This window comes from Fringilla coelebs, assembly GCF_963513975.1.
Source record: "Fringilla coelebs genome assembly, chromosome: 22".
Lineage (NCBI taxonomy): Eukaryota > Metazoa > Chordata > Aves > Passeriformes > Fringillidae > Fringilla > Fringilla coelebs.
The window spans coordinates 8,203,170-8,229,096 of record NC_140048.1 but is presented as its reverse complement, the minus strand read 5'-3'; the positions used below and the strand labels follow the sequence as shown (position 1 = coordinate 8,229,096).

General features: G+C 43.0%; 1 protein-coding gene across 6 annotated transcripts in view; it reads right to left on the bottom strand.

Moving 5' to 3' along the window:
* Positions 1 to 13,846: 13,846 nt before the first annotated feature.
* Positions 13,847 to 25,927, bottom strand: part of GNB1 (G protein subunit beta 1) — a 37,750-nt gene continuing 25,669 nt past the window's right edge. For 4 of the 6 annotated variants that reach the window (XM_084220416.1, XM_084220418.1, XM_084220417.1 and 1 more), the window contains 8 exons: positions 25,723 to 25,829; positions 25,262 to 25,325; positions 23,397 to 23,559; positions 22,553 to 22,619; positions 20,635 to 20,836; positions 18,664 to 18,880; positions 16,572 to 16,683; positions 13,847 to 15,587 (listed from right to left, as the gene is read on the bottom strand). In XM_084220416.1, coding sequence (XP_084076542.1) covers positions 16,577 to 16,683; positions 18,664 to 18,880; positions 20,635 to 20,836; positions 22,553 to 22,619; positions 23,397 to 23,559; positions 25,262 to 25,325; positions 25,723 to 25,829 — 927 coding nt within the window. In that variant the 3' untranslated portion in view covers positions 13,847 to 15,587; positions 16,572 to 16,576. The remainder of the gene's footprint in view (positions 15,588 to 16,571; positions 16,684 to 18,663; positions 18,881 to 20,634; positions 20,837 to 22,552; positions 22,620 to 23,396; positions 23,560 to 25,261; positions 25,326 to 25,722; positions 25,830 to 25,927) is intronic. The other 2 variants (XM_084220415.1, XM_084220419.1) reach the window with 2 other exon arrangements.

Sequence of the window (25,927 nt, the reverse complement as noted above, 5' to 3'; positions counted from 1 at the left end):
GATTTGTGAAAATCCAATCCTAAAACACACATTTTTCACAGCCACGACAATTCACATTGGCTGCTCAAAAAGAAACCCTTCAAGTGGCAGGTTCTTCATCCCACAGCACAGCCTCTGCCCTGCTGTTGCTCAACATTTTGTAAGAGGCCTGAACTCTGCAGCAGGAGCAGCCCTTATCCCTGGTAATTGGTGGAGATAAGACTGCTAAGCAGCTGAGCCCGTCCTATTTATAAAGGGCTGCTGTTAAAACAGCAGCTCTGAGCTGGGCACGTTCAGCAGCGACCTTGGGAGCTCTGCTTGGCTGTTGGGATGAGTGGCCCGGGCTGTGACAGCTCTTCCCTGCCCAGAGTGCAGTGACAGGACAAACAGAAGGGGTTTAGGTCCCTTTCAGACATCTCCTCCCTGACACCATGAGCAGCACGCTGTAGCTCAGCACTCTGAGCCAGGTTGTGCTTCCTTTCTCTCAGGGAAGAAAACAAAGAGAAATGTTGGCAGGAACTTGAGAAATGAGCTTAAAAACATTCTGCCTTTTTTTTTTTCCACTGGGGTTCTCAGTTCCTAGAAATAACAGAAAAGATAATTTCACAAAAATGCTGTTGTTTGACAACTTGCACAGATGTGCCTGGTACAGAACCTCCACCTACACCCCAAACCTTCCTCCAGCAAGCAGGCATTTCCACTGAGCAGGAAGCAATTAGCAAATTGTCTCTATTAACATCTAGCAGGGTGGAAGAACATAGTTCTTACCTCTCAACCCTAATTTCAAACAGCCTCAGATGACTCAGAATTCCCGAGGGATCACGAGAAGTAAAAAAGTACCACAAAGCCTGAATTCTGCTGGAGATGGTGGCACGTGAATGTGACAAATAAATGATTTCTCAATGGTCACACACTGACACAAAGACAGGGAAATGCTTTTCATTACTCAGGCTGATTACCAACACCTCCAATCGTTATGTAAATGTCATTGTCCCACTTTTGAGGCATTAATTGACTTGCATAAGGGTTAATAAATCTGAGTGATTGGGAATGTTGGCCTGACACCCAAACTCCATCCCCAGATCATCCCTGACACTGTCAGGGTAGGACTGAGAGCTGCTGGCAGCCAGGACAGTTAGGAGAGAGAAGTGGAGAGATTTTTAAAAAGTCTAACAAGAAGAAGATAATCAAAATATGCAGCCAGGAAAGGAAAGTTAGGTGAGAGAAGTGGAGGGATTTTTAAAAAGTCTAACATGAAGAGGAATATCCAAATCTGCAGCCAGGACTTACCTCCTGTCTCGAAGCAGGATGTGGAGGAGAGAGAGATTTGAGATTCAGCTTGGGGTGTTTGGAGGGTTCTCTGTGTCTCCCTGAGTGACTATCAGAGTGTGTTTTTCTGCCTTTAAAACAGATAAAATCAATTGCTTTCCTCTTGATCAATCTTGTCAAGACTGTAATCTCCCTGACACAGGAAATGCATCATTGCATGTGCCCCAGAAGTGCTCAGAAAGAGATGGGTTTTCACTTGTAAATAAAAATAATTTAAAAACTGGTTTACTTATCACACTGGTAATTCTTTGGAGGAAGGACCTTGGTTCACAGCAGACCTTGATTCTTTTTAGGAAAGCAGCTGGATGAACTGGAAAATGTAAAAGCTTCTGGTTGCTTCATTTTCCAGATGCTTCTGCAAGCACATTCCTGCAGCACTGGATTTTAAACCAATTTACCAGAGAGATGTGCAGCCCAGAGGAATGAATTCTGTTTTCTGTAGGATCCCTCTAAAGCCAAACACCCCTTAAACCTTTTCTAGGCTAAATTTTCACACTGCCAAAGTCAATGTTGTCTGCAATTCTGGGTGAAGGAAACTGTGGGGAAAACCTCTTGGTTTTCTAGAAAACACCTTTGCTTTGGGGAGGTCTGGGAGCTGCAGCTGCTTCCTGCCCAGGAGCCACCAGTGCTTCCAGCATTTATGGCAGGAGCTCAGGAGAGGTGGCAGAATTCCTCACAGAACTCCAGCTCTCAGTATTTCAAGGAAAAGGGCTGATTGCTATCACCTGGATTATCACCAGAACTCTGAAAGATGCATTATAGTAGGAGCCACAAGGGGTAATTTTAGGTTATTAACTTTAAGGCATTTACAGCATGGTGTGGCTAAAGCTGATAGGCCAAGAAACACTTAAAATGTAATTAATAGTTAACTTCTGATTGTGATGAGTGAATTATAACATCTGTACTGTCTCACCCTTCACATGAGACTGAAAATGGAATAAAAGTTTGTCAAACACCTCTCAGTTGCCCCATCTCTGGGTCAGGAAATGTGTTATTGTCTGACAAATTGGTGCTTCTGTGAGGAGCAGATAACTCAGCTAAACTCAGCAAAGGTGCAGTGGGGTTTGGGAGCTGCCAGGCCCCACACCCTGAGTTCTGCAGCCCCATCTCCCCTGGTGCAATTTTAGATGATTGACTTTAAATCATCTACAGCATGCTATAACTTAAACTGATAGGCCAAAAAAACCACTTAATTAGGAAACAGTTAACTCCTGATTGTGATGATGTGAATTATAACATCTGTACTGTTTCACCCTTCACATGAGACTGAAAATGGAATAAAAGTTTTTCAAACACCTCTCAGTTGCCCCATCTCTGGGTCAGGAAAGGGCTTAATCCAACACCCAACACCATCCCAAACTGCTCAAAGATACTGAAATTGCCACTCCAGCTACCAGCTGGGCCTTGATAGTGCTGGGACTGGTTGTTCTGGGGCCTTTCCTTGCCAGAAGTCACCCAAGTCGAGCAAGCAAGATAAACAGCCTGCTGTGAGAAGGGAGGAAGTTGGCTCAGCCCCTTTCATAACTGCCCAGGCTTTGAAAACAGCCTGAGGAGTGACAGCAAGAGTGAGATGGATTCCTCTTTGTTATCATGTGTGACCAGGCCCTGGCAGCTGTGCAAGGGGCTGAAATAGCAGCAGGCACAAGCTCAACAGGTGACAGGAAAAGTAAAATGGGCAAACCTTGTTTTTGTTGCTGGCAAGGGAAAGAATTATCACTGCAGGCCCTGTGCAGGTGTGAAATACCATGTTCTTGTTCCAAAGGGAATAAAGGTAATGGGGGGCTCATTCTTTTTTTTTTCCAGGCTGCCACAGCAAAACCTTATCCCAAACCAGCTGGCTCAGCAGGTACCAGAATCCTTGGAGCACTGCAAACACATCCATCCTGCAGGGAGGCTGGTCCTTATTAGCTCACCAGGAGTTAACATCAATTTCTGCTCTCAGATCCTCCAGGGAGCCAATTTGCAGCTTGGTCATTACCAAAAATTTCCTTGCAGCCCTAAGACTCTGCAGTTTTGAGTTTGAGAGCTTTGTTGTCCCCAATTAGCAAAGTCACTGCCATCACCTCACCGTGTGGCTCTGCTCCATTGCAGTTGTTGGCTTATCAAACACTCCACCCTTGTCTTAAACTCTGGTTAAACCCCTCACTAAAGAATCCAGGGATTAAAAAAGCTGCTCATCCTCTTGTAATTGAGGCTCTTTATTCCTTTGACCTTCAGGTTTGTGCTGCCCTGGGAGTTATTTGATAGCACAAGAGAGAATTCTGACCAGTGACTTGGTATCACCAGGACACTTAAAAAAAAAAAAAATTAGTTTTCTTGTTGAGAAACATGAAATCTCGATGGAAGATCTTCAAAAGGAAGTGCCTGAATCCAATTTGCTGATGAGGATCAGATGGAGCTTTTCACCAAGAGGAGAGTCAAACTGAGGCCAGTGCCAACACAATGTGGACTTGAAGAGACAGAATTAATGCTTGGAAAAAGTCTCTGCAAAGGGAAAAATTAAATCTAATTCTAAAAACAGAAACATCCAGTTGATATAATCAGAACTACACAAATGCAGAGGAAATCAGTCTGGAATCCAGAAGCTTCAGCACAAGGTAGGATTAGTTCTGAATATCAGCCTTACATCACACTCTTGTGACTGTCAAAAACAGAAATGAAAAGAGACTGGTCCCTGCCAACTTCTGCTTCATTTGCATCAGAATTCTCTACAGCCCAGCATTATTAACTTCTTCTTTTCATGTATTCAACTCCCTTGTATTTTGCAGATGCTCAGATCACAGATGCATTTGAAGCCCTTCCCATTCACCCCCTTTGTTCTAATTCTCAGAAAGGTGATGCAGATATCCTTTGCCTGTGCACAAAAGGAAATATACCTCCCCAATATCCCATATTAAAAGAACATCCTGCACTGTAGTTAAATGATCCTTTTTCTTCATAGAAAAGAGCAGGGTAATTTTTCAGATGAAAGAATGACACACTCAGGAGCTCTGCACCTGCATTTACAAAAGCCTGGGTAAAATTACTGGTCCTGCTGCCTCAGACACAAGGCTGAGAGTAACTGTGGCCCCCAGTGAAGCCTCTCCTTTCCCCAAAACATTTTAGTAGAAAAAGTACCAGAAAGAAAAGCACCAATGTGTCCTGGTAGGACTGGTTTGTTCTCATGGTTACACTCACACAGCCATTTACATCCACAGGTGATGTTCCTAACTCTGGGGCCAGGCAAAAAAATCACCCAGGAATCATCCAAAATAACATCCATGCACATTGCCCTCTCCCAGCAGAGCTGCCTCCACCTCAGTCCCCTTTCTTAACTACCTCTGCCTTAAAAACTGCTTTTCCTGAACCCAGCAGCTACCTTTTCATTTCCTGCAATTTCCAGGTTCTCCCTGTACTGCTGGAGAACAAACTTTCCATCATTCCCAGTGCTGGCAGTGCTCCCCACTCACCAGCACAGATTCCCAGGATGATCCTGAATCCCGTTTGTCCTTCCTGTTTTGTCCTGAGCATCACCTGCTGTGAAAGCAAGCAGGTCAGCAACGTCCTGGATTTACAAATCCATGCTTGAGCAACTCCCAGGAAAACAGGACTGGGGCATCCCTGGGGAGGGCACACATTTGGGGGATCCCTGAGGAGGTCACACATTTGGAGGATCCCAGAGGAGGTCCCACATGCGTCAGGCTGGGTTTTAGGGTTTTATCCCTGTCAGGTCCTACTGCAGTCACCCCACAGGGCTGGGGGATTCCTGAGGTGACACATTTAGGGGATCCCAGAGGAGGTCCCACATTTGGGGGATTCCTGAGGTCACACATTTGGGGGATCCCTGGGGAGGTCCCACATCCCTCAGGCTGGTTTTAGGGTTTAACCCTGTCCTGTCCTGCTGCAGTCATCCCACAGGGCTGGGGGATTCCTGAGGTCACACATTTGAGGGGATCCCAGAGGAGGTCCCACATTGGGGGGATCCCTGAGGAGGTCCCACATCCCTCAGGCTGGGTTTTAGGGTTTTATCCCTGTCCTGTCCTGCTGCAGTCGCCCCCAGGGCTGGGCAGAGATGCTCACCCATGGCACACACAGCTCACAGGGACCCTGGCACTGTCCCCAGGGCAGGGACACCCTGAGACTGGGCCAGGAGGGGCAGCTGCTGCTCACCACACCCCTAAAGCTCCAAACCCCACCCAGAGCCGGGCTCTTTTTGGGGTGTCCTGTGCAGGGCCAGGCTTGGCTCGATGCCCCTTTGCCCGAGGCAGTTCTGAGTTTCTCTGGAGCCCTGGAGAGCAGAGGGAGCTGCTGTGAGAACGGCAGCAGTGCCCTCTGCTGCTCCTGCAGCGGGCACAGCTCTTCCCCAGCCTTTTAATTAAGCTCAGGAGGGTTTAATCAAGCTCAGAAGGTTTTAAACACCAAAGATGAACTTTTCCCCTGAGCTCAGAAGGGCTGTTCCCATCACCTCTGTGAGAGCACAGCCAGGCCAGCTCAGCTTTGTCTTTAATTCCCTGCAGGAAATTTTTAGATCTGTTTGGAACACACAAAAAAATTGGGTTTGAGACTCCTTTACACATTGGCTGTCAAGACTGATTAGCAGAGAAAAAATAATTCCTCCTCATCGGCCTTCATGTCTAGAAATGAATGCAGAAAATTCCCATTTCACCTGAGGGGGCCAGAAGGATGTGGCAGGAGGAGCTTTGCAGGTTTTACTGAAATATTGTCTGTGACTCTTCCCTGACAAGAGCAGCTGTCCATCCCCAAAGCACTGAAATACAGCTCTGGGGGGCACCTCTGCTGCTGGGAATTATTTACTGGGGGAATGACGGTGTTTGCTCACTGTGTTCCACCACAGGGGCCTCTCTGCAAGTGCTTGAAGCTACTCCACACCCCCCAAACCCACTGCAACCTGTGCCAAATATTGCATTCTTAATATTATATATATAGAATGGAACAGATAGATATATTTACATAATACATTATATATATTTTATATATAATATATAATTATATATATATGTATTCATATATTCATAATTTCTCCTCTATTTTTCCCAGCCTATATTTTGGTATCTCATTTGCCCCTAAATATATATATCATATATATTTTTATTGATCTCATTTATATTAAAAGATATATATAATTATATATATTCCTATTTAGACATTCATAACTTCTCCTGTATTTTTTCCAGCCTATCTTTTGGTATCTCATTTGCCCCTAAATATATATATCATATATATTGTTATTGATCTCATATATAAAAAAGATATGTTATATATAATTATATATATATTTATATATTTATAATTTCTTCTATATTTTTTCCAGCCTATATTTTGATGTCTCATTTGCCCCTTAATATAAATATATTAAAAATATATAAAATTATAAATAAATAAATAAATAAATAAATAAATAAATAAATAAATATTTCTATATTCACAATTTCTCCTTTTTTTCCCAGCCTGTATTTTGGGGTCTCGTTTTCGGGCCCAGCCTGGCTGTCGAGGCAGCCCCTTCCATTTGCCCCGTGCCTGACTGGTCCCAGTTCCCCGGCCAAACTGGGCTCCAGCACCAGGTGGCAGCAGCAGCCGCATCCCGGCTCTCTCGCACGGCGCCGTGTTCCAGGAAAAAAGGAGAATTTTGTCCCATTACCCAGAGGTTTGGTGCGGTTTTCCCGCTCCTCATGGGACAATATCTTGCCAAAGGAGTCAAACACAGCAGTTATTGATCAGTTATTGATCAGTTATTGATCAGTTATAGATGAGCAGCATCTGTTCTGTGTCAATAAATCGTCCCAGCACAGGGCAGAATCCACAGCTAAAAAGCTTCTGATGAACTTCAGGGTCTTATTCTCTACACCTCATATTTGTTTCCTTCTATAAAATCAGGAAATTCAAGCACCTGCTGTCAAACATCCCACTCAACCCAAAATTTCAATGTAAGCTATCAGAAATTAAATTATTTTGATAGAATTAAGCTGATGGTTAATTATATAGCTGTGACTAGAGGCTGGAAGGCAGCCCCCAAATGTCACAAAAGGCCAGGAAAAGCAGAATTTGATGTTCACAGCATCTGACCACTCATGCAAAAATAATTATTTTTTTCTAAAGAATGTTTTAATAATATTTTCTATATATTTTCTATATATTTAATAATATTATATATAAATGTTTTAAAATATTTTTTCTAAATAATTGCTGTGAGTTGGTGCTCAATGCACAGGCTCTGCTCAGGATCCCAGGCTGGATTTGAGCTCTCCTGCAAGGGGGGGATCCAAATTAAACTCAGCACCAGTTTCAGCACTGCACCCTGAAGAGCTCTGGATTCATGGTGGAAGTTGCTGATTTTGGGACATGGAAGAGGAGGGAGAAAGGAGAAGATCCAAGGTGCTTTCCCATGCAATGCAGTTGCCCAGTTATGGAATTTTTCAATGATTTTCTGGTCTGGCCTCTGTGCACAGGGCTGGGTGTCCATATAACATGGGATGAAATCCTCTCAACCACCCCCAAAAATCCAGCACTGAGGAGGAGGAGCTGGCTTAGAAATCCCTGAGCTGAAACTGCAGAGGATGTCCCATGAACACTGAGCCAGACACAACCCCTGAGATGATCTAATTAGAATAAACTGTAAAATTAAGAATATTTGGGCTGTCTCTGGCTCACACCCAATGCATTGTGGTGAAATCCTTTGGGAGGTTTTGCCTTTTCAGATGGACAGACATGGAGGCATTGCTTTGTCAAAGGGGTTCAAATGGGCACAAACAGCTTTAACAATTACTGGATTTCTTAAAAAAAATAAGAAAATGGTTGAGGTGAAGAGGCTTCTTTGCAAACTCCTCCCTGCAAAAGCAAATCTTGCCAATGCTGCTGTTTCCCATTCAGAATATCAACAGTGAGGCACTAGAAATGGTAAATAAAGAAGTTCAATTATTCAGAACCAACAGGAGGACAGCAGGGTTTTGGAGCTCTTGGCAGAGGAACCACCAACCTCAGCTGCCTGCTTCCCATCCAGAATGCACCAGATTTTAATTGATGGGGCTGCTTCAAGTGCCAAGACCTGCCAGGATAATTTGGACTCTAAAGGTGAATGCAGCTGACACAGACCCAAGAGCTTGGATTTCTTTTTTTTAGTGCAGAAAGAGAAATGAGCTCTGTTAATTCAAGCTCTACAACTCCATGAGGGACTTTCACTTTCAGATCAGAGCTGAGGTCAGAGGCTGCCTGGCTCCCACCTGGTATTTCTGGTTAAGTTACTCTTGGTGGAGAGAACAGTGACAGGCTTCAAAGGACAGGAATGATCCTTTTGCTTATGAAAGTTTAACCTTCAGTTGTGATAAGCTGTTCCTTGAGGTCTATCTGTAATTGCTCCATTTCCTGCCACCAAGGCTGATGCTATCACTTGATTGAAATAAGCCTTGGGAGGAGGGGAGGGACAGAGAAGAGCTCCAAAGGATCCTTTTTTAATTCCAACATCACATTTTAGAGCTGCCACTGACAGACACCAGCCTGGCCAATCAACCTCAATCCTCCTTCTCCATGCTGGATGTTCTTGGCTCTCTGGATTTCCTCAAGAAATCCAGAAATGGCTCTCTGGATTTCCTCAGGAGCTCCCTCAGAGCTCATTCCCTGGGCAACTCTTTCACCTGGGCCAAGATTTCAGCTTGCAGCGGGTTAAGCACACGTCTGATGCAAGAGGCAGATGAAATATAGAATTGTTCAATTAAGTGATGCAGTCATCCTTGGCAAAGCTCCCAGATCTCTCATTAGTGCAAACTGGTGTCCATCACTCCCAGAGCTGTCACTCCCTGAACACTTATTGTTCATTCAAGGCTCAGATCCCCAGCAGGCAAAGAGGAGCAGCTATTCCAGCAGTCAAACAGCTCCTGGGCTCTGCACAAACCTGCAGGGGCCAGGGGGAGGTGGAGCTGGTGCTCTTCAGAGCTCAGGGGCTCACTGCTCCTCTCCTCACCTGCTTTTTGTTGCTTTCAGGGTGGAAGGAATTGTTCAATTCCTAAATGTGTGAAAAACACAGATCAGTGTGAGGCTGAATTTTCAGTCATTCCAGGAGGGGGGATGCCTTCAACTCCAGCTAAAAGCACCCACTGTCATTTTATTTTCCTTTTGGCAGAAGGGGGGATGAACTTTGGCTTCCCAAGGTGCCTCAGGTACTAACAAGGAATCCTGAGCACCTTGTGTGTGGAAGAGAACACAGAACAAAATAACCCAGAGTTACAAATCTTGAGTAATTTTAAAAGTCAGATGTTGTCTCCCATTCACTCCAAATCCTGTCTGCTCCTTCCCACTGGACTGAGCAGCAGCTCCAGGGAGCCAAGCATCAGACATGGTTATTCCCATTGGACCTTCTTTCAGTTTTGCTTATAATACCCCAGGAAGTAAATCAATAAAGCAAAGATAAGGAACTCTGGTGAAAAATCAATGGAAGTTGAGATAAATATATGCAGTTACGTGTTTTCCAGGATGACTCACCCTGCCAAGCACACCCAGGGTAGGAAAGGAGGAGCTCTGCTGCTGCCTACTGCTCCTCACTCAACAGCAACCCTGATGTGCAAAAGAGAGAAAAAACCCTGAATATTACAATTCTATACATCTTAAAATATCTTTGTTTTATACATGAGGGTTTGGGATGTATGTGATGGCTCTCTCGTGTGCAACAGGAGTGTGTGTGACAGCAAAATCCAAATTTCCACTGCAGAGGGACTTCCCTGCCACAGCAAGAGCACCCTGCCAATCAAAATATCTTCATTAGCAACTCCAGATCCTCATTCCTACCTAAGGCAGAGGAGGGAGGCTGAAAAGAGCAGGGATTCTCATCAGGGCTGTGACAGAGTGTGGCAAAAAATGTGAGAGGGAGCTCAGGAATACTGGGGAGAGGGGCTGGAGAGAAATGCAGGGAATCCTTTCTGAATAAGACTTGGTTTTAAAGCTATCCAAGAGCCCCTGCTCCAGTTAACTCTGGCTCATTTTTAACCTCTCCATCTTCACCAGCTGAGCTTTTTTACATAAAACACTGGGAAAGAAAATCCCTCCAAAAGTAAACATTGGGAAAAGCTTGTTTTGTTTGTAAGGCCTTATGGAAAAATCTGCAGCGGTTCAGTGGGCCCTGGAGACACAGAAGGAGGGGTTCCACGAGCAGGAACACGAACTGCAGCCAAGCCCAGCACAGGCTGCTCTGCCACACACGTTTCTCCCTGCACTGACCATTCCAGGGGCTCTGCACCAGCAGATGGAGCTGCTCTGTTTGTGCTTCCAGACAACATTCCTGGGAACTCAGCATTTTCCCATCTTTGCTGCTTTTTTTTTTTTTCCCCACCCTTTTAAACAGACTTTTCCCCTCCCTTATCTACTTGCCATTTAAAAATCTGTTACATCAAATAAACTTTTCATTTTGCACTTCCAGTTCCCCAGACAATTCCCTCTCAGGGTCAATCACATCTCACTGCACTCAGCCAGAGCAAATGGCTTATGAATAATTAAAGCAGGAAGATTCTCTTTGTTCTATTTTATGACAAAATTGTCTTGGGTTAAGGCAGGAATTACTTGAATGAGCATTGAGCAGGGCCTGGATTCCTAAAGGGCGAGTTTGGAGCAGCCAGCTCTCTAAACAATGAGAAGTTCACTCAGTTTTTATTCACATTTCTAGGGCTTCATTTTCCCAGCTAAGTGAAATACTGGATAATTTTACCAATGCAGTTACTGTTCCTTATTTAAAAATACTCCTTGTACATTGTATTGTAACACTTTTTAGTATTGATATGAGAAGAAAAAGCTGAGCAGTATCAGAATTATTCGATTTGGTTTTTCCTTTAATGATCTTTGAATAGGCTCAGGTTACCAAAAATAAACAGCAACTCCTGATCTGGGACCTCAAAACTGATCAATATTTGAAGCTTTCCTGCTTCCAGTGAATCGATTCAACCCACAGAATGAGGGCTACAGGAAGAAATTCTTCCTTTATCAGCACCACCAGCTCACAGCATGAGCAGGCAGAGCCCAGCTCCAACTGTGGCCCTGTGGCCAGGCCAGGAATGTGCCACTCACATCCCATCTCCTGCCATGAAATGGCACCTGAAGGTTGTCCCAGCAGCATTTCCTGCAGAGAGGGTTTAACCTGGGCAGTTTGGGCTGGATCAGCAGCCAGGCAGGCTGGGCTCAAAGCCCCCCCTTGTCCCAGCCCCAGGGGGGATGAGGAATTCCCAGTGAGCTCAGGCTCAGAAGGGCACTGAGGACAGCACAGGAGTGGCCAGGCAAAGAGAGAGGACAGAGCAGGAATTCTGGAAGCCATCAGGTAAAATGGAGCAGAGCAATGATGTTGAAATGACTGAGCACATGTGAGGCAGGCAGGACAGCAGATGGCTGCTGCCACCTCTGGGACCTGCCTGAGCCAGGGCCATTCCCAGCAGGAGGGACAGGGAACAAATCTGGGGCTTCATTTTTGCTCACCCAGCCCTGAAACAGAACAAACTCCACTTTCCACTCTTCCATTTCATTCCAACTTTCACTGGAATGCAATGGAAAAAGACCAACTCATCACTGATGGTTAAAGCAGAGGCAGACTCTCAGAAATTACATGAAGAGAAGAAAAAGAGAACAGCACCATGCAAAAATAGCCAGCTGCTGTTAGAACTTGTTCATCAGCCACTTCTTTTCTTCTTTCCCCTCCAATGTGAATTCATGCTTACACCTACACTAAAAAGTGTTAATCATAAAAGCACCCAGGATCCTGCCTTGCTGCAGAGCCAGGCACAGAGCTCAGCACGGGTGACAGGTTTTATTATTCTTTATTTACTCTGCCACTTCCCAGAAACCAGATTATCCTATTTTTAGCTCCTATAGGGCATGATTCAATCAGTCATTTTAAGTGTGTTTCACAGCTGATTTAAAACACTCCAGGGGACTTCATGGTCAAAAGGTAGAATGCCCAACTCAATTTTTTTTTCCTGCTGGTAGTAGAACCTCGGATCTTTTGTTTAATTCATGATGAAATTAAAGGCCTTGAGGGGCACAGAATATGCTAAAGGTCTTCACTGAAGCTCCTGGGACTGAGAAATGGGTTCTGTCTTCCTTCACCCCTTCCCTGAAACTCCATGAGAGAATTCCAACCCCATTCTCACAGATTTTGTATTCTCAGGTCATGGAATCTCAACCAGAAATAGGAAATGAGCACCAGGAATTCACCAGCAGCTGGGGGAAGCTGCTCTTTGGAGCCACATCCCACAACTATCTCCAACTCAGCCTCTTCTCAGAGCCCACAGGAGGAGCTTGTAGGTAAGATGACAAATAATTTTGATTTGGGTATATCCTAAAAATAAAAGCATTCAAAACTCAAAGTTTTGGCCCAGACTCAGGAGTTCAGAGCTGCTCCCTTTGCACACCCATTTTTTTCCCCAGTAGCAGCTCTCTGAATAACCAAACCCACAATGAAAGATGTTTAAATCAAATAAAATTTCATATTTAACATGAAAATAAGAGCAGTGAGAGGCAAGTGCAACTGTTTGCATTTCAAATAAATCCCAAAGGGCTGCACATCAGCCTCCTGGCACAAGTCACTGTCCTGGCAGGTGTTTTACTGCCAGCACAGGCAGGGCACAGAGATTTAACACAGGGATTGAGATTAAGGAAGGCGAGACAGATCATTGATTTATTACAGACCAGAGAGTCACATATGAAACATCCTTTGGAATAAAAATATTCCACATGAGTGGAAACCCCACAGCTACAGCATCTGCAGTTGGAAACCACTAAATGTGAGTTCCCAAAACTCAGCATTCCTGCCCAGGAGCTACTTACCAGTCTCATGCAGCCCCAAAGCCCAGGGCTCACAGCTGGGTAATGCCACCATCACATTTTCCACACTCCCAGCTTTTAAAAACCTCTCCATTGAGGCTGAGAGTTTCCATGTTTGGTGTGAGACCAAGCCATGGCTTTGGAATTTCTCTTGGTTGAGGTGAAATGAGGGAAAATCCATTTTTGTTTAGATCAGAACAAGAGATGGGACTTTACCCACCAAAACCACAAAACCCTCAAGTCAACCAATACCAAATTGTTCAACCAACTGCTTTTTAACACCTCCTTTCATAAATCTGTTTCTCTGGGTATAAAACACTTAAAAAAAAAAAAATGAAGATAAAATTCTGCCTCTTGGAGACTTTGTTCTTACCCTGTCAATCTAAGAGTGCCCACAGGGCTGCTGTGGCCAGATCCTCACGTGGCAGGAACACGAGTTCCACTCAATCCTTTTCCTATTAAAGGACACAAAAGTTTTAAAAGTTACTCAGCATTGTGCTTTGATTTCCCACTTCAGGTGCTCCACTCCTGCACAAAGCATTTTTGTGCTGTGCACCTCCTGAACCATACTGGCTCTTTGAATTTTGGAGTTAAGTGCATACTCTGCCCAATAACTGACCATTAACCATTTCAAAACCACCAAACCATTTCTCTGGGGACAGCATTCCCTCCTCCTGTGTGTTTATTCCACAACTCAGAAGATGTTCTGCACGTTGAACAAGAAGCTGCAAAACAGATCAGTCCAAACTCATGTCAAACTGCTTTATTACATCTTAAATAACATTACATTTTAATATAGTATCTATCTTGCATCCAGCTTTCTTGAAGTACACTGACTTTAAAATTAAATACAAAAGGTGAAGAGGGATACAGGGCGTGGAGAAAGCTCTACAGAGTAGTTTCATGAAAGAGAGTAAGAGGGAACTCATCTTTTATGCCAAATCCAGGCCTAACGCACAATTACAGCACATTTTTGTACAGAATGTTGCAGAAAAAACAAAATGGAGAAAAGCTACTACTGCTGCTAGGAAGGAGCATTTCTGGATACAGTGAGAAGATAGGAAAGAACAATCTGCTGTCCAAACACTGCTGCTTTTAACATTTTATTTGAAAAGAAAGCCAGGAAAACCTGCTCATTACAAAAATGACTCTGATCAGATGCAAAGGACTCATCCTGCAAGAGGAACTGGCTGTGAGGAACTGATTTATAAAGAAGATGGTCTAGGTTCCCTCCTCCCACACCCCAGAATCTTTGACAGCGATTGTTTGAACAGGCTGTTTCTTTTTTTTTTTTTTTTCTTTAAAAAAAAAAAAAAGTGACTTATCACGCTACTCCAAAACGTGCATAGCTTTGTACTGGAGTTCTTCATAGATTTATGCACAGAGTAGCAACAATAAATGAATACAGCGACAATGGTTACAGTTTTTAAACAGGTTATTTCTTCAAAGAAAAAACATCTAAGGACTTAGTCCAATATGCACTTTTTAGCATTTCTACAGCATGCGATTCTAAGAGTAAACCCACCCAATATGGCAAACAATCAAAAAAGGTTTTTTTTTTTTCTGTTTAACTTAGAAAGTTCAAGATCATTATTTTCAAAACATTGATTTGTACATCATTTCATACACAAAGAATTGACTCGATACCCAAGTGTAGGATAGGTCTCTTTTGAAAACAGAGATTCCTGGTTGTTGAGACTTATAGGATAGTGTTAGGATATATAAACTGCCCTTCCAAGTGGACAAACCAAAACAGATTAAAAAAATCAGTGTGGTGAAAAAGGGGGGGCAGGAGGGACCAAGGATTGCATTTGTAATCCATAAAAGGTGAAAGGATTCTTTAAACAAGCATTCATTACCTTTTACAGCATGTGCTTGGTTACCTTACTGCTTAACATTATCCTATATATGCCAAGTTTTGTGCAACAATTATCTGTGATACTAGAAAATAAAAATAAAAAAAATTAGGGACTAAATTTACAGCGTTAACAACCCCCAGTGCTCTGGGCTAGGACTCCCTTGTTTTGCTCAATTAAATACATAAGGAAATGTATTTAAAAAGGAAACTTGAAAAAAATCCTGCTACAAACATGACTTTAAAATTTGCAAGTGTGTGAGATAAAGTCCTTAACTTCAACTTGGAAACTACAGTGAAAGCTAACTGTTTCACAATTATGCTCAAGTTTATTTTCTGGTCATGCTTTTTATGATAGTGTTTCATTTGTTTTTAAATTCTCAAGACAAAAAAAATGGTCCCAAAAGGAATGCACAATTTCATTTTGCTTACAACACAGAAATTCTTCTTGGAAAGGTAATTGTGCTCTTCATTTCAGCAACAGGAGACGGAAAAGATCTTGCCCTTTGAAGTTGGGGAGGATGGGGGTCCAAGTTAGTATGGTTGGATTGGATATGCTATCGTTTTTAATTTTCAACCGTTGGAAACTTCTTCCAGTCCTGGAGTCCGCTGCTCTTCTGGCACACAGAAACATCTGGTGAGAGTTGCACTTTGAGAAACTGCAAACAAGTGGCAAGCTCTGCTGTCCCCACCACTGACACATGCAGGCATTACCCCCCCATTCCCCAAGGAGATTTATTTATTTATTCAAAATCCCACACAGGGAAGTACAGTTATTAAAAATGGGCTTCCAGAAAAATGTCAGTGCATACATTAAAGTAATGGTCACCTAAAGCCCCAACTGCTCAGGCTTGCTCCTCACTGGTTTCAAAGAATTCACAGAACCTCTGGGTTGGAAGAGACCTTCAGGACCATGGAGTCCAACCCAGCCCCAACCCCTCAACTCAACCCTGGCACCCAGAGCCACACCCAGGGATGGTGACACCACCACCAGCCATTCCAGAACTTTATCACCTTTCTGTAAAAAACTTCTTCCCAATATCCAGCCTGAATTTCCCTTGGTGCAGCCTGAGGCTGTGTGCTCTGGTTCTGTCAGTTCCTGGAGAAGGAGCCCAGCCCCAGCTGAGCACAGGCACCTTTCAGGGAGTGCAGAGAGTGCCAAGGTCACCCCTGAGTCTCCTCTCCTCCTTTTTCTGGAGGGGATTGGCACTCTGCAGTGCTGGAAGGGTGGTTCTAAGAGCCTGATTTTCCCTGGAATTCCTGTGGATCTCAAAGGTCTTTTTCACAGAATCCCCAGGTTGGAAGAGACCTTCAAGATCATCAAATCCAACCCAGCCCCAACCCCTCAGCTCAACCCTGGCACCCAGTGCCACATCCAGGCTTTGTTAAACACACCCAGGGATGGGCACTGCACCACCTCCCTGGGCAGAACATTCCAGAACTTTATCACCTTTCTGTGAAAAACTTCATCACCTTTCTGTGAAAAACTTCTTCCCAATATCCAACCTGAATTTCCCTTGGTGCAGCTTGAGACCCTGAATGATCAGCACCAAGAAACAGCACTGCTGGCAAAAAGCTTTCTGGAGCCCAAAGCTGCCTTTGTGAGTTGGGTGCTCACCTTGTTCAGTTCCAGATCTTGAGGAAGCTGTCCCATGACCCTGTTGCCACTGCCATGCCATCATCAGTCACACCTAAGCAACTGACACGGTTATCGTGACCAGCAAGGACACCTGGAAATGAGAAATCAACAAAGAAATTGTTTTTGTTTGGGTGATTTCCTGGCTGTTTAAGTTACACCACAGCACGTTTGGATTGGCCAAGCTCTAAAGTCAAAAATACAGAACAAACACTGCTGGAATTTTTAAATGCCTTTGGTTTTACAAGCACAGACTCAGGACAGAGCTGGGTGGGTTCTCAAGGGGATAATTCAGTAAAAATGCATTACTGCAAAAGTTTCCTTCTATCTTCCCCATCCTATGACCTTTACTGGTCTCCCATGAGTTGAAGTGAGAGCCCTGAAGATTGTGACAATGTCACAATAACCATGCACTGCACAGCTCCTGCTCCTCACCACAGTGCTAAAGATCAGCTAAATTTTACAACATTTTCATATTTGTAAAAAATTTTCTTTTAAAACCAGACGTAAAACTGAATTGTGTTATGAACTCTAAAGCATTTTTCATCCCATTTTCTCTTACTACATTCACAAGACAGACTCCTCCATACAATCTATTTGTCAATATGGAGATCTAATACAATTAAATTATACCACCATTAAAAGAAAGAATTGAGACACTAAATAGAAAAATTAAGGGAGACAACATTTTCCTCTATCCTTTTAATTTAACAGTTTCAAGGAGTTAAAAAAGAAAACCTAATTATGTTCAAGCTTTCCAGTCCACAGCACTGAGCCAAGATATTCTTGATAGACTTGAAATTAATCTTTCTATAAGAATTAAGAGTGCTCACAGGACTCTCCTCATTCTCCCACCAGCAAGAGGAAGTGCTGCAATTTGATAAAACAAAATCAGCACCAAGAAGTCTTAAATACTTGTAGTGAACACACAACCACAAAGGTGTTTAATTCAGAAGTGCCAATATTAGAAGATATAGAAGTGTTTAATATCAGAAGTGCCAAATCTGCCTGGCAATCTGATGCCTTGGAACATTTCAATATGCAGAATATTTTTCTCATCTCCTATTCTGATCAGAGTAATGAAACATTTATAGCTTAATTTATACATTTTTTCCAGCAAAACTTTTCATTTTGAAGACCTGAAGTTAAATTTTCTTCATCTTTGGGCCATGAATTTCATGTTTGTTTCCTCAAAAGATAAACTCCACAGTCACTGTTGTTTTGCTGGTTGTCTCTACAACTACTGCTACAAATACCAGGAAAAAAAATTCTTGTGTATAAATAGCAACATTAATGTTGAATTGCTTTGAATAGTTAATGCATAAACAAAGCCATAAAGTCTAAAAAAGAAAATCCCTCCACCCCGAGCCCTTGTTTTTCATGGCAATCATCCTGTTCTCAAGCACCCATCCCTGAGCAGGATTCCAATGGATTTGTCCCATCACTGGGCAGCCTAAAGAAGTTTTCAGAGAGTTCTGAAGGTGAGACAGTGAGTGCTGACAGATCTGTGCATGAGACTCCAGTCACACATTCAGAGGTTGGAAAAGGCCACCAATGTCACAGACATGCTTTATGAAAAATCCTTTCCTTAGGATTTTTTCTCCTGCGAAGCTGAGAGGCCTCAGAGGAAAAGAAAAACAATGATTCTCTGCTGCTGTGGGATGCAACAGGTGGAGCTGGGATTGGCCTCATGGGGTTGTTTTTAATTAAAGGCCAATCACAGTCCAGCTATCTTGGACTCTCTGGTCAGTCACAAGATTTTATCATCATTCCTTTCTATTCCTTTCAACCCTTCTGATGAGATCCTTTCTTCTATTCTTTTAGTATAGTTTTAATATATAATTTTCTTTTAATATAATCTATATAATAAAATAATAAATCAGCCTTCTGTAACACAGAGTCAAGATTCTCATCTCTCCCCTCCTCCTGGGAGCCCTGAGAACACCACCAAGGCCATGGAGTCCAACCTGAGGCTGATCCCTGCCCAGAGCACCGAGTGCCACATCCAGAAATTCCTTGGACACCCCCAGGGGAGGGAACTCCACTAAAACCCCCGACACTCCAAGCCATTTACCTGCTCTGTCAGCTTTCAGCGTGTCCCACACGTTGCAGTTGAAGTCATCATACCCAGCTAGGAGCAGGCGGCCACTCTTGGAAAATGCTACAGAGGTGATGCCACAGATGATGTTGTCATGGGAATAAACCATCAGCTCCTGGTCAGCCCGCAGGTCGAAGAGCCGGCACGTGGCATCGTCCGAGCCCGTGGCAAAGGCGTTGCCGTTGGGGAAGAACTTCATGGGGGAGAATAAAAACACAAATGGTTTCAGATTGAATCCCAAGAGGCTGCACTGTCACAGGAGGCTTTGCTGGAAAATCCCCTTGCCCAGGATTGTTCTGCTGGGAAGGTGAGAAGCCTCAGAGAAAAGTGAAAACAAGAATTATCCCATCGCTTCTCCTGTGTTTTGCTGCTTTGGAATGTGGTTGGAGATTGTTTATCCAATGGGTGATTGTTTCACTGACTGTTTCATGGGAATTGTTTTTGACTTAATGACCAATCACAGTCAGGCTGTGTCAGGACTCTGCAAGGAGCCATGAGTTTTCATTATTACCTTTTTAGCTTTCTCTAAGTACCCTTTCTGTATTCTTTAGTATAGTTTAGTATAGCATTCTTTAATATAATATAGTATCTTCAAATAATAAATTAGCCTTCTAAGAACATGGAGTCAGATTCATCATTCCTGCCTTTGTTTGGGAACTCTGCAAATACAGGACTGCATCTCCCCACACTGGGAAACTCATGAACCAACACCCAGCTTCCATGCTTTCCCAGTTTCCTGGTGTTTCCTGAAACACCAAGTTTCAGGTGATTCTCTCAGCTAGCTCTACAAACTTCTTCTAAAAACCCCTGAAAATACTTCATCATGCTGTGTGGGATTCACATTCTGTGAACCTGAGAGAAGCAGAGAAAAGAATGATCAAAACAATTCTTATCTCGTTTACTGTGCTGAAGTCGAATGCAATATGGAGACTGTTTACCCAGAGTGATGGAGTTTTGTTTCCTTGGCCTATTAGGGCCAAGAGTGTGTGTGTGTTGGGACTGCTGGGTGACAGTCATAAGATTCTGGGCAGTGGAGTGCTTGGCAGATTCAGTTTAGATGTAGTGTAGTATAATATAGAATAATATAGCATAATAAAGTAATTAATTAGCCTTCTGATATCTGTGGAGTCCTCCTCATCATTCCTCCCAGAAGGGCCAAATTGTGTGTGTATCACAGACATGTTTTATGAAAAATCCTTGGGATTTTTCCTCCTGAGAAGCTGAGAGGCCTCAGGAACAAAATGTAAACAATGATTGTCTGCTGCTGTGGGATGCAACAGGTGGAGCTGGGATTGGGCTCATGTGGCTCTTTCTAATTAATGGCCAAGCACAGTCCAGCTGTCCAGACTGTCTCAGTCAGTCTGAACCTTTGCTATTGTTTCCTTTTCTATTCTTAGCCAGCCTTCTGATGAAATCCTTCCTTCTATTCATTTAGTATAGTTTTTAATATAATATATATAATAAAATAATAAATCAAGCATTCTGAACATGGAATCAATTTTCTCATCCCTTCCCTCATCCTGGGACCCCTGCAATCACCACCACATGTATCAGTGTGTGTGAGTTGGGACTGTTGGCTGACAGTCAGCAGATTTTGTGCAGTGGAGTGCTTGGCAGATTCAGTTTAGATGTAGTGTAATATAGAATAATACAGTATAATAAAGTAATTAATTAGCCTTGATATCCATGGAGTCCTCCTCATCATTCCTCCCAGAAGGGCCAAATTGTGTGTGTGTGTGTGAGTTGGGACTTTTGGCTGACAGTCACCAGATTTCGTGCAGTGCTTAGTGGATTCAGTTTCGATGCAGTGTAATATAAAATAATACAGTATAATAAAGTAATTAATTAGCTTTCTGATACCCATGGAGTCCTCCTCATCCTCCCTCCCAGACCCTGGGCACAATCTCCCTGCTAATGCTGAGGAGCTGAGGAGCAGCAGGTACGTACACAGATGGCGTTGATGTCGGACTCGTGGCCGGTGAAGGTTTGCCGGCACATTCCTTCTCTGACATCCCACAGCTTGGCAGAGGCATCGCAGGCACCAGAAACAAAACACCGGGCATCGGGGGCAAGGGACAAACTCATCACGTCTCCAGTGTGCCCAGTAAACGTGGTTGTCTGCTGACCAGTTTCTATGTCCCAGAGAGCACTGAAAGAATCATTAAAGAGGAAAAAAATCAACATGTCTGTGCTCCTTTGTGAGGTTTTTTATCATTGCTGGGGTAAAACTCCCAAGTATTAACAACAGTGATCCTGATAATGGAAAGAAACATTTTTGGTTCAATTATTTGGCTGTTGCAGATTAATTGTGCAAAAATCAACATGTCTGTGCTCCTTCGTGAGGTCTTTTTATCAATCCTGGGGTAAAACTCCCAAGTGTTAACAACATTGATCCTGATAATGGAAAGAAACATTTTTGGTTCAATTATTTGGCTGTTGAAGATTAACTGTACAAAAATTAATTGTGCTAAAATCAACACGTCTGTGCTCCTTTGTGAGGTCTTTTTATCAGTGCTGAGGTCAAACTCCAAGTATTAATAACATTGATCCTGACAATAGAAATAAATATTTTTGGTTTGGCTGTTGCAGATTAATTGTGTATAGAAGACCTTAAATTTTAAAACACTGGGGGATTTTAAATTGAAAAACAGTGGAAAAAACTGATGACTGGCACTGAGGGCTGCTCATCCCAAAGTTCTCTGCCATGGCTGTTATCCAGTACTACCACAGCTTCAATTAAAGCAGCAGTGGTGAGGCTACAGCAAAAGCTGAGCCAGCATTTCTCATTTTATAAACTCACAGAGGATGAGTAACTTTGTGAATTATGTCTGATCTTAAAGTTGCAAGTCAGCCAAAGCACTACAACAGTGATAATTAAGAGTATAAAAGGATGAAAGAACACCAGCACCTCCTTAAGAAGTCCAAACACTTTAAGAAGTTGGGATTTTTAATTTCTGTAATTTCTCAGCAAACCAGAGCCATCAGCAGCAGGTTCAAACCAGGTAAACAAGAGATGCCTGTACTTTGATAAAGTCCTTTGATGAACTGAGGTGATGTCAAGGACAGCTGCAGAATTACTACAGAATCCCTGAAGCAGCTGTGTTCTCTTACAAAGAGCATCATTTCCACAAACCCTCTCATTTTGTTATAGTTTTTTGGGTTCTCTAAACACCAACACATATTCAAAAACATTTTTTGGTTTTAATCTCATATATACTCCACAGCTACTCAGAATCAGGCATTGAAACAGGCATTCAAAGAGACTGGCATTGTGTAGGACAGGTATTTATTAGACAGCCTCTGCTCTAAGTGCTGCTGCCTGAGAGAACTGCAAGGCTTTTAAGGAATAGATATAATAGAAAAATCTATGAAAAAAAGATGGAGGCCTTTTTTAGTTCAGAAGCCAGTATTTATGAAGATATACACCTACATTCTCCTCAAAAAACCCAGCTATTGTCACTGGAGAATATTTTCTTGGAGCTCTTCTGAATAACAACATTAGCTACATTCTGCATTAGAAATATCCAAACATGACTGTTTAAGTAATAAATACTGAATACAAAAAGAGTTTTGAGGAAAATCATCAGTCTAATACAGTTATTTCTGAAATCCAAATAGCTACAGGAAGAAAAAAATTCCCAGAACATCTCAGCACAGAATTAGGTCAGGCTCTTCAGAACCTGGGCACAAGGCAACAGCCAAAGCTCACAGGGTTGAAATTACCAGCAAAAAGTGACATATGAGTAGTTATCACCAGAGTCTTGTGGGTGATGATGAAGTTTGTGAAGGACAAAGTTTCCTTCAGGCACAGAAAAAGGATGAGAAAAGCCCTTGCTGGCAGCGCTGTCCCCGTGTCCCAGCTTACCAAGTGGTGTCGCCAGAGCTGGTGACGATCTGATTATCATCCAGGAAACGACAGCAGGACAAGTAGCCTGGAAACAGAGCAAAAGGTGCACAAATAAGGCCAGAGATTCCCCTTCAAAGGCAAATTGGTTTGCTAATAAGCTGCTTCCTCCTCTCCTGAAGCCGCAGCAAAACACACTGAAAGCCTAAAATGCAACAGATGATTTTTGTATAGGAATCAGCAAAGTTTTGGACAAAATGTGGTTTGGCTCTTTAGAGACCACCCTGACCCAAGCAGAGGATGGGGAACAGAAGTGTGGAATCCACTGGCCAAGCTGGGCAGGAGTCCCAGTGAGCCTGCACTGCACACACCAACTTTCTAAGAAAGTGCATCTCAGTCTCACTGCATCCAGCAGCAACAAACACTGATGACCTCAAACCATTGAGAAAAACAAACTGCATTCCTGGTCAGTACAAAGACCTGAGCGTGGACATCGGATGTTGCCAAACAGCAGCATCAAAGAAGTTCATCTGAATGCTCTGAAGCATCTTTTTTCCTGAAATCCCATCTGCCAAACCATCAGTGGAACCACTCTGATTACAGAATCAGCCTGCCTGCCAACCACCTCCATTTCACAAAGCACAGAATTCAAACTACAGCAGAAAATATGAAAACCTGCAAACATCAACTCCTAGCTATAAGATCTGTTCAATTTTACAGCTGAAAAACTGTTTAAAAAAATATTGAAAACCAAGCAGCTGCAGCTAAGCTCCTGCCTGAGAAAAGAAGTTAGTAGGAAATGATATTTAAAGGATTTTTTTTTTTTCATCTTCACTGTGCTGAGGTAACTCTGAGCAGCACCCACCTGTGTGCCCAGCGAGCTCACGGCTGACACGGACATTCCCTTCACGAGTTTTCAAGTTATAAATGGAGCAGATGTTGTCAAGCCCACCACAAGCCACGTAATTCCCAGAGGGAGCATATGCACAAGTCATGACCCAGGAGGAGCGCAGGGGAATCGCATGCACCTGAAACACAGACAGCAGTGGCCTTCAGCTGCAGAAATTGCACTCAAAAGGAAGTTTTTCACCTGTCTCTCAAGACAGGCATCATTTTTTTGGCAGAGAAGCAAGAATAAAACAGCTGTTTGAGTACTGAACTATTCTGAGGGTAACTCGCATACGGAGCTCGTCAGAACGAGCAGTGACGTCATAAAACCTCAGATTTGCTTTTCCTGAATCCAGTTTCATCAGCAATTTTAGTCCAAAGTGAATTATTTCATTTCAGTGCTCTGATTACTATTGGTTTATTATAGGTTCAGGAAAATATTGACTTCCAAGCACAGTCAGCAAAACTGCCAATTCCAGCCTTAGATGCTGTGAATGAACAAGTAAGGAAATCGCTGCTTCCACTGCCACTTAAATCCTTCTTTGGAAACCCACTGCAAGCAATCAAGCTTCACATTTAAATAACTACCCCATGTTTCCTTGTCATTCTCTGCTCAAAGAACTTTTTTTAGATAATTATAGAAGCTAAACCTGTTCTGTCTTGTTAACTCGTTGTGCTCACCCCTTCAATTTGTTCATGCAGTCTTTAGGAAGGGCTGGTGCCCTTAGACACGGTGATATTTCATGCAATATTAACAATGGGGCTGAATTTCTTAAGGAAAAATTTCATTAAAAGCAAAGGAACAGTCAGGAATCAGTGGTCCTGCAGCAAAGAGCAGTTAAAAAACCCCAACCCTGTCCTAAAACCACAACCAGTTCATTTTTGGAAGTCTTCTACCATGCAGTCTAGAATATTCCAATGGTCTCTACTATTTGGAATATTCACTTGAGCTGTTTTATTTTATCATTAGGCCAAGATCAAATTGATGACAACACTGTGTTACTTCCAGTGTGTTCTGGAACTGCCAAAATAATATTGCATGGATTCATTAGCATTGATGTAAGAACTGAAGCTATCAATACAGAAATCATGGATGCAGTGATGATTTTACCATCCTACAGCAGTCACAGTAATTTAGATGACATTTACCTGCAGGCTGGGGTCAAAGGATGAAGGTAAAAATGAGAGGGTTTATTTTTGATTTGCAAACCATATTATATTAACTTTTTAGTCAAGTGATGCCATTTGCTCCAATGCACTGGTAACATTGATTTTAATGCTACAAAGAGCTAAGTTAGGAAAATTTATTCAGAATAAAATCAGTTCCATGCACCAGACTCAAGCAGCTCTGTCAACCACAAGGAGCTACATGGGAATTGCTGCCAGCCCTGTAACAGTGGCCATGATCAGTAAATACCAATCACTGTCAAATGAAAGTAAAAGTAGTCCTGAACTGCCTCATGTGATTGCAGCCACGAAGTGATGACTCATTAGAACATGTCAGGTCTTCCAGGACTTCACTGCAGACAACAAATTAATCTGGCTATGCCAAAATCTCTGCCCCTTCTGGTGCAAGATGCTCTCACTGCCTACTCTCTGGTAATCACTTTTCTGCAGTATCAAAACAAATCAAAACATTCTTTAGAAGGAAGCTTTTCCTTGCTCTCCATTGGTGGTGCACATTTTCACACTGCTGGGTTCTTTACATACAACTTGATTGTTTTAGAGAATTCAAAATTTGGATTTAGGACTAGGAAAGCAATAGAGCCAAACTGATGATGGGCAAGTTCCTTCTGATGCTTGCACAACTGAATTACACAGCAATGGATCAGCTGGCCTTACCTTGTTTGTAGTATAGCTGTCCCAAATTATAAGTTTGCCATCCTGGGAGGCACTAACTAGAAGCCTAGGGAGGAAACAGCAGGGAAACACAATCATTGTGGGCAGCCAAGGAACACCTTTGTGATGAACATTGTAAAGAAAAGAGAATGAAAGCAGCTGGTACCAGTGGCAATTAATCAGTAATGAACAGGAAAGGGAAAAAAGACAACTGATAATGGCATCTACTTTATTTCACAGTTCCTCAGAATTCATGTGGTACCACTAGAGTATTTTTCAGGCAAGTAGACAAGGAGTGGGATTTTGGTATCAAATGTAGACTTGGATTACAAAAGCACGGAGGAAAATTGTGGCCTTCAGCGTTTCTGACTCCTCTCTCAGAGTTATCAATTCCATGTGGGGCTCCAAGGCCTGTGCAGCTTTCTAGAGAGCAGTGGAGCCAGGTGAGCCAGCTTTGTACCCACCTGGAATCAGTCCCCCAGTGCATTGCATAAATTTTGGCCAGGTGTCCCCGGAGTGTTCTCCTGGTGCGCATCTGGATTCTCCCCACGGGGTCGATATTGGCTGTGATCTGAAACAGGACAAGGTCACACACTCAGTTCTTCCCTTCATCTTCTCAAGTAACATCTCATACACAGTTCCCACAGCCCCACATTCTCAATTCTGATT